General features: G+C 35.6%; 1 protein-coding gene across 12 annotated transcripts in view; it reads right to left on the reverse strand.

The window, feature by feature from the left end:
- LOC138715547 (conserved oligomeric Golgi complex subunit 4-like) overlaps positions 1-16,147 on the reverse strand; it is a 104,458-nt gene that overhangs the window by 52,749 nt on the left and 35,562 nt on the right. For 5 of the 12 annotated variants that reach the window (XR_011336418.1, XR_011336419.1, XR_011336417.1 and 2 more), the window contains one exon: positions 1,678-1,805. The exons of 3 other annotated variants lie outside the window; for them this stretch is intronic. Coding sequence is in view for 3 of the 9 variants with exons in the window: in XM_069848606.1 (XP_069704707.1) it covers positions 1,779-1,805 (27 nt within the window). In the remaining 6 variants the exon portion in view is untranslated. Of the gene's footprint in view, positions 1-893; positions 989-1,677; positions 1,806-9,312; positions 9,538-16,147 lie in introns of those variants that run through there. 4 more of the 12 variants (XR_011336422.1, XM_069848608.1, XM_069848607.1 and 1 more) reach the window with 4 other exon arrangements.

The raw sequence follows: 16,147 nt of genomic DNA on the forward strand, positions 1-16,147 counted from the left end.
CCTGATGTATTTTATGTTTTTGATAATTGGCTAATTAATATTAACCTGGCACACTCACAATCACACTCACATTCATACAAATTTCTTCTTCAAGGAAAATTCACTGAGAGCCAAGCCCAGGAATCGAACCAGGACCTCCAGATCTGGAAGCCAGCATGGTGATCAACAGACCACGGAGGCAGTCACTGTTGTTGTAATGTCTAAATATGTAATAATGAGATTATTCAATTTTTCCTAGTTTTATTTTGTATAAATAAACAAATAAGTAAATAAATGGAAGATATGAAAGAAACAAAACAAAAACAAATAAACAAATACATAAATAAAAAAATAAATAAATAATTGAATAATTGAGTGAGTGAGTGAGTGAGTGAGTGAACAAACCCAATGTTGGAATAAGTGCATGTAAAACATGTTTATTTCAGTTACAGAAAAATATGTTTCTTCATCGATTAATAACACTGCAGAAAGACTTTCTTAAAACATGCATTCTTATTTGTCTTTGCATTGGATACATTCGGATACAGGGTATCGTTACTATCTTCATATATTACGCAGCGGAGCCTAACACTTATACAGCTTTTTATGTGGGAGTATGATAGAATTTGATCCATAGTTAGTACATTTAGTAAAGTATGTCCCAGAAAGCAAGTAAGCCTCAGGCTGCAGTTCAAACCTTCGGGTCCCTCCTGCGCACAAGAGAAAAAAGTCCCAGGATACCTGATATGGTACATGACTCAATTTCATCAGAAAGTACATTAAGCAGATTTTGAACTAGACGCTCTCAATTTTTCTTGTCCGTTCTGGATAATTTTTTCATTTTCCCACTCCTACTCTAGTAAATATATTGTTATTGCACTGATTCTAAGGAAGGAAGTCTATTTATTATTTACCGTCACTTCCTTGATGTCTATAAGCAACAGGAAGTAAGTAGGTCTAATTTACTTTTCTCTGGAGGTGGTACTTTCATTCATTCTTCTGCCGACAACTGAAATTTACAGAAAAAAATTGCAATTATCACATTTATTAATATTGGTCGAAACATTTACATGAATATTATTATTAACAGCTAACAGACCAAGTTATGTCATTCATTCATTCATTCATTCTTGTGCTGACGACTGAAATTAATATAAACATTACATTTATTACAGTTATTAATATTAGGGCAAAATTTCGATGAATATAATCAGGATTTATTTCTTTGCTTATTTCAAAGTCCTTTTTCACAGCTAACTGGATCCTTCATAATAACTGACCTGTTTCTCCACAAGGAACTCTCTTTCTTGTTACTCAAACTATCAGCTACATAACTTTCCGCAATTCTAGATGTCTCCATCCTCCATATCTCTTGAGTGCTAAAATATCCACACCTCTGTTTGCCAAGAACGTAGCTGAGTTCTTATAAATGAATGGCCTGTATACAGTTTAGGATTTTCCAAATTTAAAAAAGTTCCTACCTTGTAGGAATTGTAGAAAGAGTACTCCTCTCAACTTGATGTTTGTAACATTGTCCTTTGTTACATCGCATAAACAACCACGAATTGTTATTCCCAATCTTTGACCTAATCATAATGTACTGTACTTGGTAACAATTTCTAAACCACAAACACCATTTTTACTAGAAGTAATTGTGAATCTATGGGACATATCATTTTTAGAATCCTCAATACTCACGATAATAACATCAGCATTCACCTCAACATCTTTCAGTGTCAATCATAACAATTCTTCACAGCCACATGCTCCACCAATTTCCACAACTGCCACTCCTTTCACTAATAAGTATCTGTCATCAGGAGCATCTGTAAGGAATTCAAGCACTAGATTTGTTCAGTTTGTACACGTTATTCTTTCGTCTCAACAAAGCTTTCAGTTTACAGTAGCTATTTTGACATGTCAATATTATCTCCAGTAAAAAGATTTGCCTTTAACATGGAATATCCACACCAGGAACTAGCTGCTGAGTTTCCTATTTCTGACTTTTCAAAGAACTATGCTAACAAAGAAGTTTCACAAATAATCGTCTTCTTAACACTGCGCCATTCCTTAAACATCTTGTATGAATGTTCATATTGTTTTTTTTATTTCTGCAGCAATAAAAATTCACAAGCAATTCTTTAAGCTTCTCCAACATCACCTAAAATCATTTTTAAAGACTACAATACATTTTTCAAAATGCCTGCCACACTTCTTTATGTATACATGGTTTTGCAACTTCAACAACTAACGGACTAGAAGGCTGGGGTTCGGGCGGTGGCAGAATTTTCTCATTATCAAACTTCCAGAACAGCCCCGAGGTTCAACCAGCTTCCTATCAAATTGAGTACCAGGTCTTTCCAGGGGGTAAAAGACAATCGGAGCACGGTGCCGATCACACCACATAATTCTAGTGCCGAGGTCAAGAAAGCATGGGCTCCACCTCCATGCCCCCAAAGTGTCTTCATGGCATGTGAAGTAGATACCATTTTTAAAACAACAATGTAATAAAACAAAAAAATAATATTCATTTTGTTAAATCTTTACCAGATTTTGAAAAACCTCAGATGTCAAACATTTTCAAACATGAATATTGAGTCATATTCTATTTAAAAAATATTTTTGGATACAGAAATATTCGTTGTGTTTTTACTAACATTTTCCATTCATATAGTCCAATAATTCTTAACTCATGCATTTCTTTTAAACAGTTTTTTGTGTTTCCCCAAATATATATATATATATATATATATATATATATATATATATATATATATATATATATATATATATATATATATATATATATATATATACGCAATAAGGGGAAAACAAAGAATTGTATGCACATCAAAAAGCAATTCTATGATACTTTTCTCATGTTTCTAAATATGTGAATACACATAAATCAACTGAAAAATTGTATTAATTCTAAAATACACATCTCCCAAAATGCTGTTGTTCATGTCCAAATATGTGTTATTGCGAAATTCTGTGTAATCATGTAGTCAATATTGTATGTTAGTCGTTATGGAAAGAAAAATATCTTGATTTCTAAAATATATGTCTCTCAGAATAGTATTCTTTATGTTACACAATGACTTCTCGCGAAATTATACTGTATCTTTCTCTATTCTGTTCATAAAATAAAAAATTATATAAGTAATATGACCTGAATTTGTGAGATAATAATAATTTCTGAAGTCAGGTTTTGAAAAAACCGGATATGATGTAAACAGGCATACAGAGGTAAAAAATCTTACAATATAAATTTAATTATATACGTATAAGGAAGATTTTAACAGAAAAATTAGCATCTTCTGGAGAAGAATGAAATGTATGAAATGGACAGACAGAATAAGAAATTAAGCTGTACGGAAAAGAATGATGCTGAAACTGATCAGAAAGAATGAAAGGAATTGGTTGGGTCACTGGCTGAGAAGAAACTGCCTACTGAAAGATGCACTGGAAGGAATGGTGAACGGGAGAAGAGTTCGGGGCAGAAGAAGATATAATATGATAGACGACATTAAGATATATGGATCATATGCGGAGACTAAGAGGAAGACTGAAAGTAGGAAAGATTGAAGACAGCTGAGTTTGTAGTGAAAGACCTGCCCTTGAGCAGAACACTAAATGAATAAATGAATACTGATTCTTTGTACGACTGATAGTGAGATAAATTTTTGTTCATGATGACACCCCAACGGGTTCAGACTGAAAACAAAGTAATCCTTATTTATCGTCAGCTGTCTCTGAAGTTCAAGTAAAAGCACATATAGACATAAAATTGATGTCAGCACAGCTTCAGATCAATGTACAGATCTTATAATTATTTTATATCTGTCTCTGTACAACATCACATTTACAGTGGGAAGGAAAGGAGACTGCAGAAAGGTTGTAATGTTTTTTAATAGGCTGACACCCAAGAATAAGACAAGCCACTTGAAATTTAATGGTCACTGACAGGCAGAGATAAAATATAAGATCTGCAGAACATTGAGTCAACACTTAGTGGGCTTGTAGGTACCGAGGGATGTGTTTTTGTTTTGCTGAACTTCAAGACAATGCTAACTCATTTAAAGCTTGTGTGACTATACCCTGCATATATTTTCGTTTAGTTTTACTTTGTGTATAGTTTGATTTCTTCCATTATTTTATTTGTACTCCTGGTGGTGGGTGTGGAAGGGAAGTTCTGTTGGCCTTAAGGGGACACTCAACTATATTTTGAAACTTTTTTCTTATTTGACCTATCTTTTTCAAATTTGGAGAAAACGTTTAATATACACATGGAAAGTAACATGCAAAATCTCAGCTCATTAGATCCAGTACTTTTCAAAATAAAAAATATTTCAATTTTTAATCAATCATTAATATGAAATATCACTTTTAATTATCATTTTTTATTTTTTGGCTTTGTGCATTTGACTGTGACTTCTCAATGAATAGGGGAAGAATTCTGCGTATTGATTTAGTTCTGTCACGTAAATTAGTGTAGAAATTTAATTTTTCTTTTCTATGACACTTTTTCTCCAATTTTTAAGTTGAGTGTCCCCCCTTAAATACACCATAAAATTAAATTAAAAAAACAGTTGGATGTAAGGCCCTGATGAAATGTTTTCTTTTAGGCGTCTGATGTACAACTGTTTTCATTTGAGTTGACCCTGACAGGCATTTGGCTAAGAAGTTTATTAATTCATGTAAGGAACGCTATGTAAAGATTCATCTTTATTGACGAGAAAAGATTGGTAAAGGCAATTTATTCGTTTTGTTTGTCTATAGTTGAGTTTCCAAGATTTCTGAAAAGTCTAAACAGTTTACTTAAAAATGGAAGCTGTTTGGGACTTCAAAGGTTGGCACTTCGCCAAGTTTGGTACTTCAGGGTTGGTAATCCTCCATTAGGAGGGCGTCTACAAAAATGATGATGGTGAGCTGTTGCGGCTAGAACATCAAGGACAATAAAGCACATTATTCTACAGTCCACGTGTGCTTTATTCATCAATACGACCTTCGCAGGACTTTACATTTGATCCCCGCGAACCGGATAAGTATTAGTGACATTGGAAACAAGGTAACAGTGCAAAAATCAGTGAAACATAAAAGTGATTTTGTGGTAAAAATCCAAGATGGCTAAGAATGAATGCTGAGAACTGTACAAGAAAGGCAAGTTCTGTGAGAGTCATCTAGTGGCCTGACAGTCAACTCCTTGCACCAAGCTACAGAAGCTACAATCCAGTATTTCCACCTAGCGGCCTTGCACTGAACTCCAAGGGCTGCAATCCAGTTCCATCAAGACGTCCAGGTCAACAGAAGGTCGTTGCCCAAGGAAACAACTGAGGCCAGTAATTCTAACAATCAGGTTGGCAGTGAGATTCAAACTATGTCATCAACAAGGTAGGACAACATGAGTGATTCAAAGATACTTATACATCAGAGAGGTTTAGCTAAGACTAGTTTAGCTAGACTTCAAACATTTCTTGGAAGGGTTCATGAAGTAACAGAACCGGGTTTGATCAAGGTAAAATATGAGAGACTAGAAAGAATACAAATGAAATATGAAGAAAGTCAAGTTCAATTAGAAAGGATAGCAGACAAAGATCATTCAGAGGACAGGATAGAATTTGAAGAGCAGTATGATAGAGTAAAATCAAGATTTTTTACAATAATGGAAAGCAGAAATAATGTTGCACAAGGGAGTAATCTACCCATTGTTGAAGGGAAAATAAAGTTGCCGATTATTAGTCTGCCTAGTTTCAATGGAAACTATAGCACTTGGCTCAACTTTAGGGATACGTTTAGCAGTCTAATAGTAAAAAATAGTGATTTAGCAGAAGCTCAAAAAATGCATTATTTATTATCTGCACTAAAGGGAGAACCACACAAACTAGTAGAAAATCTAACAATATGTGATGTAAATTTTAGAACTGCTTGGAACATGGTTTATCAGAGATACAACAATGAAAAATTTATTGCGTCGAAACATGTGACAGCAATCTTGTCACTTCCAACAATGAGCAAGGAATCACACGGAGATTTACGGTCATTAGTGAGCCAAGTAAAGAGCAATATGAATGCGTTAGAAGCACTATCTTTAGAGGTTCCATTACACGAAGTACTATTATCATAATTGATACTGGAGAAAATAGACACTCAGAGTAGGCGCGAATGGGAATTAAGCTGCGCAGATCGAAACATGTCAACACTCAAGGAGTTATTGGATTTTCTTGAACATAAATCTCAGGCATTAGAAACAATAAAGGGTACGACTTCGATACCTGAAAACATAGTAAAGTTAGATAGAGGAAAGCAAGCGAGGAAGGCATTGAATTTATATATTATCTTGTAAACGATGGTAGATCATCAAGGTTACATACCATATATTTCACACACATAAGGTGTATGTATTTGATCATGTAATAAGGCAATTCCATACATTTGAAAATGGCACATAAGTGCCGAAAACGTTAATGTTTAATCCAAAATAAACTAGATAAGTATAGACGGTTAGCCCAATTTAATATTATTGTATCACAACTTGCTTATCGGAGAATCATACAAAATGAAAATAATAAAAATAAGGTATAAGCTGCTTGTGTACGAACAAATTTTTCTTCCAATTCAATACAATAGAAGAAAACTTCTTAAAGTTTGATCAATATTGAACAAAATATTTTTCAAAACTATTTCAAATTGCTAACGATTTGACAAGATTTTAAAACATGCGCTTCAAGTTCATTGTAACCTAGGCAAAGCCAACCTACCAAATATTACAATACTAATATATACATTATTTGGCAAATACATGCCCATACAAAATATCTGTATTACTTAATAACTGCACAGCACCCTAAAACTAAGAATATTACGATTGCACATTGTTTCAAAACAAAACATTTTCAATTAGTATTCGCCTATGTTGTAGATTTAGAATTATCTTCATTCAAAAAATACATAACTGGTACTTAATATGAGATAGCCTATTTGTACATACGCATTATGTTTCTTCCAGTTATTGTAGTATGCCACAGAAGTCAATGGTGTTTCAGTTTCAGAAGCGTGGCTGTTCATCTCAATACCTCAGATGCTGTCTGTCATATGGATGAGAGCAAGTTCGAGCCTCATGCGAGTAATTTTTTTCTTGAACAACGTGGAATAATAAAATTTTATTACTGCCCAGTTTGTTTGGGTTACTATTAAGGCTCAGTCACAATGAAAATTAAACATAACGTAAGCGTTAACTTTAGAATATAAACGTTACAGTAAAATCAAGAAGTCATACCATCATTCACGATGGGAACATAAACATAACCGCAAACATACTTGGTAACCACGGAAACATAACAACGACGCCATTTCCTCATATTCTGTTGTATACTTCAGCGCTCCACGATTGTGTTCTGTTTGCAAATCACGTAAGCATAAGCATGAAAGTTTGGAGTTTGCAAACTTTCATGTTAACGTCTTACGGTAATGTTTATGTCAATGCTTATGTGAATCACTGTGAATGATCCCATTTGGTAGCCTGGGCGCAAACTTCTTTGTTTATGTTACAGTTATGTTTAATTTTCATTGTGAATGGGCCTTTACGCTTGACCTTACATAAAGTTAGTGGTAGAAAATTCAGTTCTAGCTTTTCACCCCTGTCGAATATATTATATATATATATATATATACTTTTTTTCCGGTAAAAGGCCACAGATTACATAGAAGGAGCTATTACATATCTGACGAGAACAAAGTGATTTTTGTGAAAGATAGAGCAAGCTTCTTGGCCACGTATGAGGAAAAGAGGTAGTGATGACATTGTGTAATTGTAAGCAATAGTAATGACACTTTATACAGAGTGTTTCAAATAAATGGAATGAAAGTAATCTCAGTGTTAGGGAAATTTTAGCTATAAACAGTTAATGGTTGAATTGTACTGTAGCTTTCCTGAAAAATATGTTAAATGCAATCAGACCTTGTGAATCACCAGTGTCTTGTCCTGAAAACTGACACCTGGTCCAGCAGAGGAGCGTCCTAGGGAATAGTTTCAGGAGAGCAACAAGAAACCTGAGAGACGAAGTGGAAACATTACACTAGTCGACAAAAATGAACTTTTTTTTCTTTCACAAGAAGTAAAATAACATTTTCTAGAAGAATATTTCGTGCTGAATTCAAATATAATTTCAGTTTTTCCCCCATCGGGCAGGAGTTTTTTGTGATATTCATTTGAATTTTTATGATATTCTAAAAAAATCTGTAACTAGCTATCTAACTCAACATTATAACTACTCATTCTGACTTAGCTAGCAAGTGGTAGATAGTGATTTTCGGGCATATTTTGCATCTGGAACGTCTCTCTTCTTGGTCCAACAGTAGTCAGCCAGCATATTGGAACTCCACTTGCCTTGGTACCTCTTTTCCATAGTAGAAATTTGCTGATGAAAACGCTCACCATGCTCATCGCTGACAGCTCCAAGATTTTCGGGGAAGAAGTCCAAGTGAGAGTCCAAGAAGTGAATTTTTAAAGACATGTTGCATCCTATAGCTTTATAAGAATGCAGAAGATCAGTCACTATGTCACGATAGTTTTCTGCTTTATGGTTTCCAAGAAAATTGAAACATAAACTTTTGAAAGACTGCCACGCTGCTTTCTCCAGTGGATTTAACAGTCCTTCGAAATGATCATCACCCATTAATGACCGGATTTGTGGTCCTATAAAAATTCCTTCTTTCAGTTTAGCATCACTGACTTTGGGGAATTTCGATTTCAAGTACAAGAATCCATCAGACTGTTTATCCATAGCTTTGACAAAATTTTTCATTACTCCTAACTTAATATGCAATGGAGGTAACAATATTTTTTCAGGATTCACTAAAGGGACATGTGACACATTTTTGTGGCCAGGGATATGAGATTCACGTTTAGGCCATGATTTTGTAACATAGTGAGACTTCCTATCTCTGCTGTCCCAGAGGCACAAAAAACAGCAAAATTTGGTGAACCCAAGTTGCAAACCAAGCAATAAAGCAATGACCTTTAATTCACCACAGATATACCATTCATATTTTGCATATTGTAGGCTATTTTCTCTAGAATTACTTTATGTAGCAGCACAGCCTTCAAACTAACTTTAGACGAATCTATGAACAGTCGCCACTCATCTGGCCGGTGTTGAAGCCCAAGAATTTCCATGTAGGATCATTTTGATTTTCATCTGAAGCATTTTCAGTTTCAGTTAGGTCAGAATCAGAGTTATTACCTAAGGTCATAATGGCATATACTGGTACAGGGAACTGTTCATTGTGTAAGACAGGCCTTATTGCAGATTTCAAATTAGGATACTTAACTGTATGTTTTGTTTTAGATGTGATTCCTGTAATATTTGTCAAACAGAAATAACAATCACTTAAATGATCCTTCGGTTCCCTCCAAATCATAGGAATTGCAAATGGCATACGATGTGTACCCAGTCAGCAATCTAACACACGAAACACAGCATGTATTTGGGGCCCAGCTCTTATCAAAATCACCAGCCTGACAGCCAAAGTAAAGTTGATAACACTTCTTTACAAGTGGGGTCAAATGTCGCCTCTGAGATTTGAAGGTCAGCTCACCACAAATATAGCAGAAACTGTCTACATGATTTACACACTTTCTTGGCATGATGAACAACACTAAGCACTACATACGCAATACACTTCCGAAAGGAAGGAACTATTTCACTACTGAACAAACTCACGGCCAGCTCGATACTGACACATCACAATGCCAGATGAACAGGTCTGAGCATGTCCAAACATGAATGAACCTGCACAGGATTGTTTTATGGTGCTTCAGCATAATATTACAAATCATTTCCTTAAATACAGCTTGGATAAAATCGCTACATATGAGGTAACGGTTCCTATGACAGGTCAAAGAAAATGCTAAAATCCGATTTTAAAAAGTAGCTGTCACAAAAAAAACTGTGCCTGATGGAAAAGTTCTGACTACATATCTGAATTCAGTATGAAAAACTGCACTAGAATCACTAATCAGATTTCTTGTGAAGAAAACCTTGTCGACCAGTGTTATTAGCAAGTACGAATAGACGCAAACTAACTTCTGCTGGTCAGATTAGTTTACAATAGGAATAACGTTAAAATTATGTTTAAAGAACAATTTTTCATAACTGTCTTTCTTTTTTTTGTTTTGTTTTTTACTTTTTTTAAGAAGACAAACTATCTTCTAAGTAATGGTTCGATTTTTTTTTCTATGTAAAGCCTAATAATAACTAATAGGATTTGGGCAGTAATTATTTCACTTTCTCTAAAACAAACTGAAACATCGGTCCCATGACCCAGTAAAACTCCACTTTCGAGTTATTCAGGAAATAATAATCACTCCGATCAGGCTCGAATCCACTCTTCTCCGCATTACTCGCAGATGTCTGAGCTACTGAGAAGAGACGGAACACTTCACATAACTTTACCTAATTAGCATGTAGTGTTTCGGTTTTGCATAACTTCCGATGTTTGGTTATTATAGTGGGACTGTAGCCTAAGAGGCAGGAAAATCTGTCAACAATACATCAATTGCTTCTTGTAACTTGCAAATCAAGATTTCAGGTATAACTCCCTGTAAAGTTGATTTGAATAATTTCGAGGGAAAAATTGTTCCGGAGCCGGGTATCGAACCCGGGACCTTTGGTTTAACGTACCAACGTTCTACCACTGAGCTACTCGGGAACTCTAACCGACACCGATCCATTTTTTCCCTCTATATCCACAGACCTCAAAGTGGGCTGACAACCGTCAAGCAACCAACTTCGAGTGCACACTAACTCCGTGTGACTTAAATTGTGGCTTTCTGTTAACGAACAGTGACGTGTATTATGCAAATCAAGTCACCGAACAATTTTTCCCTCGAAATTATTCAAATCAACTTTACAGGGAGTTATACCTGAAATCTTGATTTGCATAATATACGTCACTGTTCGTTAACAGAAAGCCACAATTTAAGTCACACAGAGTTAGTGTGCACTCGAAGTTGGTTGCTTGACGGTTGTCAGCCCACTTTGAGGTCTGTGGATATAGAGGGAAAAATTGGATCGGTGTCGGTTAGAGTTCCCGAGTAGCTCAGTGGTAGAGCGTTGGTACGTTAAACCAAAGGTCCGGAACAATTTTTTCCTCGAAATTATTCTTGTAACTTTCCAATACACACTGTGTCCTTAAAGTCATGGTGGGGTTACCAAGTTTCCTACGTGTACTAAAAACAGAAGACGGGAGTAACTCCAGGACACTAGTAAGTAGCTTAAAATCATGCCATAATGTTGCAGGAAGTCATGATCAACTGAAAAAAAAAAATCCTCTTAGTCATCCTTTTGTACTTCAGTACAATACATCGTTACGATGAAATTATACTGAAATAGACAACATTTCCGTACGAAACTATTGCAGTTAATTTACCATGCGTTTTTGGTGTAAGAATACTTTCTTTGCTGATATCAAATTACACTGGTCAACAGCCATTTTGCACCAGACATAAAACTAACAAACTCGTACTAATTTCGACCTCCCGAATTAAAAAAATAACACACAAAATGTTCCAACCGTTCAGGTTTTCGAGATGACAATATAATTCATTATATATGCAGTCTATTTAAAAAATCACCGTATTTCGTCTGAAACTACTTTGTTCTACAAATGTGATGACCCATTATGTGAAAACATGTTAGAAGCACTTGAAGAAATGGAAATTATTTTATTGCCCTTTTACGAGTCTATTTGGAGGGAGTGAAACAGGTTCACAGTATGAATTCGCTTGTGTTTACCTGATTTTACTTGAGATGTGCATTTCTTTCACTGTGAGCTGTAATGACATTACTGTAATTTATATTTTGCAATAGACCACCTTGTCAAAATGACTTCTAAAAGTGGAAATTGTTTTATTGCCCTTTTTGGTTCCATTTGGAGGGGGAGAAACAGACTTCCTATATAAAATAGCTTCAGTTTACCAGGAGATTTCCGTGGTGTTAGTATTCTGTGCAAGACGTGTATTTCTTTAAAGTGTGCTTTAATGATAATATTCAAATTACGAATGGTTTATATGTGCGGGTTTGAAGATTGTAATATTGCTTCTTGGAATTCAATTAGGCTACACAAAAATGTTACTGCTTTCTGTGCGAATGGGACAGTTGCGCTCAAGATAAACATTATAAAATAAAACGACGATAACTAGAGCCAGGGAAGAAAAATATTACACATCAACCCCTTCTACCTCAAAGTAAAATACCGTAATTTTAACCTCTTCACACATTAAGTTAGGGTTAATAAAGAATGTTGTTAAAGGGATGAATCATAAAATGAAGCATTTAAACATATCCAGGAAAAATTTCCTGCTATTAGTGACTCGAAAGTAAAAGAGGGAGTTTTCAATGGACCACAAACTAGAGAAATAATGAGGGACAATCACACTGAATCTTTGTTGGAAGGAAAAGAGAGAGCTGTCTGGACTGCATTCAAGGAGGTTGTATGAAATTTTCTCGGTAACCGTAGAAGTGAGAACTATAAAGAACTAGTGCAAAATTTACTGTTGGCGTATGAAATTATGGGTTGGAACATGTGCTTGAAAATTCACTTCCTTCACTTCCATCTTGACTTTTCCCCCCAAGAATTGTGACGATTTCAGTGATGAGCATGGTGAGCGCTTTCATCAAGAAATTTCAACTATGGAAAAAAAGATACCAAGGACAGTGGAGTACCAATATGCTTGCAGACTATTGTTGAACTTTATCTCGTGATTTACCTGATGCCCAGTATGAAAGAAAATGCAGAAAAAGAAAGCTGTAATCTTCTGAACATCGAATATTTGACCTTAGTGTCATTATATAAAGCAGTACTTTGAATAGATATAATTCGAAAATTTCTCGAAAACCGTAACCAACAACTGTTTTTATTGTCATATTCTTATTCAGGTTATCATCCAGTCTGCTGTCCAAAAATCTGAAAGTTAGAATTTATAAAACAGTTATATTACCGGTTCTTCTATATGGTTGTGAAACTTGGACTCTCACTCTGAGAGAGGAACATAGGTTAAGGGTGTTTGAGAATAAGGTGCTTAGGAAAATATTTGGGGCTAAGAGGGATGAAGTTACAGTAGAATGGAGAAGTTACACAACACAGAACTGCGCGCATTGTATTCTTCACCTGACATAATTAGGAACTTAAAATCCAGACGTTTGAGATGGGCAGGGCATGTAGCACGTATGGGCGAATCCAGAAATGCATATAGAGTGTTAATTGGGAGACCGGAGGGAAAAAGACCTTTAGGGAGACCGAGACGTAGATGGGAGGATAATATTAAAATGGATTTGAGGGAGGTGGGGTATGATAATAGAGACTGGATTAATCTTGCACAGGATAGGGACCGCTGGCAGGCTTATGTGAGGGCGGCAATGAATCTTCAGGTTCCTTAAAAGCCATTTGTAAGTAAGTAAGTAAGTAAGTAAGTATTCTTATTCAGGAGCCTCAAATTATAGAGAAAACATGTATCACATGCCCAGCACAAAAAAAAAGTTAAAATTTGTTACGCAGTGTTATATTAAGGTGTAAGGAAAGGAATGTAATGACATTAAAAAAAATTAACAATCAAATCACATGCCACTCCTTTTTCCCCCCTCTACTGATCAGTGCTTGTTTTTTCTCCAGCTCAACTCGGAATGGTCACTAATGCTAGAACAGTTTGGTTATTTGTATTCTAGAGTCTAGCCATGACATGCAGCAATAATACCCATTCCATCTTAATGACTGTATAGAAAATGGATGTTCAAACAAGCGTGCAATGTGCGTTGTGGATGGCAACCCACGTGTGTTGTGAGCACTGTATGTGTTTAACAAATAACCACTGCACAAAACTAGCATTCGTTGCTGGGATAGACAGCTGAAAGAGACGTAAATTTTACTAGACAAAAGCATTTAGATTTTAATTTTTTGCATTTTATTCTAAATTACACATGGTCCAATACTGGACACTACCAGTGTTTCCAGTACCAAACAGAAAATAATTATTGTGGCACATAAAATAATGCCATCATTTGCTTTCAAGATGACAGCATCTAAAAAGGGAAAATGACTGTCAGTAGAGTACTGGTGGGGAGAGAAGCAGCAGAGAAGACCGTGTTTGGGGTTTGTGCCCTTAAGAGGGGAGAATGACTTAAAATAAAACCTTTAAAGAACATTCGACAATGAATTGGAAAATATCTTAAACAACTGGACAATTGTTTCCTATCCTGAACATAATCGGACTTCTTAGTCCAGTCTACGATCTTGCTGAGCACTTAAAAAATTGCCACACCAATTCAACAGAACAAAGCAGATAGTGGGAAACAAGTTTTATGGTGGATTTATCAAGCAGTATTCCGAATTTTCACAAGCCTGCAGAGAGCTCCAGGCTTTAACAGGGAACAAGTGAATGCTTTTTTTGCCGAACTAGAGGAACTAATGGGAAAATATTCGTTCCCTCCAAGCGGAATTTTCAACTGCGACGAAACTGGTGTAAGTTCAGTGTATTCAAGTAACTTGAAAGTCTTGGCTCTTAAAGGCAAGAAGCAAGTTTGGTAAATGTGGCAGAAACATCACAACGATGCTTTGCATCAATGCTAGGGAAACGAATGGCTTCACAATTGACAAAGACACACCAGAAGGAAGCGTATTTGACACTCAATACAGCAGTTGGATCACAGTACCAGGCTTTCTGAAATGGTTGAAAGCATTTGTCGAGCCGAGCATGGATTTGAATATCAAGAGCATGCATCAGGCATTTAAAGAAAAGTATCCAGGAAGTGTGGTTAGTTACATAAGTTCTATGATAAAGTTTTCAATAAGGAGTTTCCAAATGCTTCATTTCATCGGCTAAGAACTGATATGTGCAAAACATGTGATGGATTTCCTTGTGAAATTTCTTCAGTCAAAACAGACTCAGTCCCGTGATGTGAAAAGGTATCGAGACTTACGCCATACAAAATGTTGTTGTTTGTTGTTTTCTAATGCCAGGCGCTTGACAATAAAGTCATTTGACCTCTTGCACTCCAATATTTTTCAAAGATATTATCATGACCAGCCACTGAAGCACAGATTTTGAGGTGTTCCGAATCCATTTCTTGGTTTGAGTTGCACAATGGGCAACTGATATATTCCAATTCTATGCAGGTGTTTGGCCAAACAATCATGGCCTGTTGCCAATCTAAATGCAGCTACAGACGATTTGCGTGGTAAATCGTGGATTTTGATGCAGAGAGTTCCATTTTTTCCCTTGGGATTGAGTTATCAAATTTTGTTTGTTGGAGTCTAAGTATGTAGATTTAATAAATCTCTTCACAGAGTAATACGTAGATTTAGTAACAGGTCTGTAAGTAGCAGTGCTGCCCTTCTTTGCTAAAGCATCCGCATTCTCGTTTCCCAGGATTCCACAATGGGATGATATCTATTGGAATACAATTCATTTATTGAGTGATATCAATTGAGAGAGCATTTTAGTTATTTCTGCTGTTTGAGATGAAGGTGTGTGTTTAGAGACGATTGATAGAATAGCTTTTTTGGAGTCTGACAATATAACTACATTCCTAAATTTATTGATGTGGCATAGAAGATTCCTGAGACATTCACTTATTGCAATGATTTCACCATCAAAACTTGTTGTTCCATATCCAAGAGATCTATAAAGTGAGAAGAGACAGCACATAACACCTGCACCGGCACCTTGTTCTCTGGAGATCAAGGATCCATCGGTGTATAAATGAAGCCAGTTTTGTGGAGGGTACCTAATATTAATTGTCTCTAAAGACAACTGTTTCAGTATTTCAGTGTTTACTTCTGATTTCAGTATTTCTTCTGTTAAATTTAGATTATATTCTATATTTAATAGAGTTAAAGGGTTTGGTTTAATTTGTAAGTTTTTTTTTTTTTAATTCGGGATATTGATTTTCTGTTTTAATTCTTGAACAATGGATATGAAACTTTTTTGAGTTTTCAATCTACAGAGAGGACTGTTTGAATGCCAATTGTTTCTTGGTAATAAGTTTTTCATATTGAATCAGTGCCATACAAAATGTAAGGGAGTACTTGAGACTGTTATGATGCACGTTTACCACAGTAATGTCAGCTGATCGTCAGCAAGTGTTACTAGTTCCAAGCCTTACCCACA

This window comes from Periplaneta americana, chromosome 15 (assembly GCF_040183065.1).
Source record: "Periplaneta americana isolate PAMFEO1 chromosome 15, P.americana_PAMFEO1_priV1, whole genome shotgun sequence".
Lineage (NCBI taxonomy): Eukaryota > Metazoa > Arthropoda > Insecta > Blattodea > Blattidae > Periplaneta > Periplaneta americana.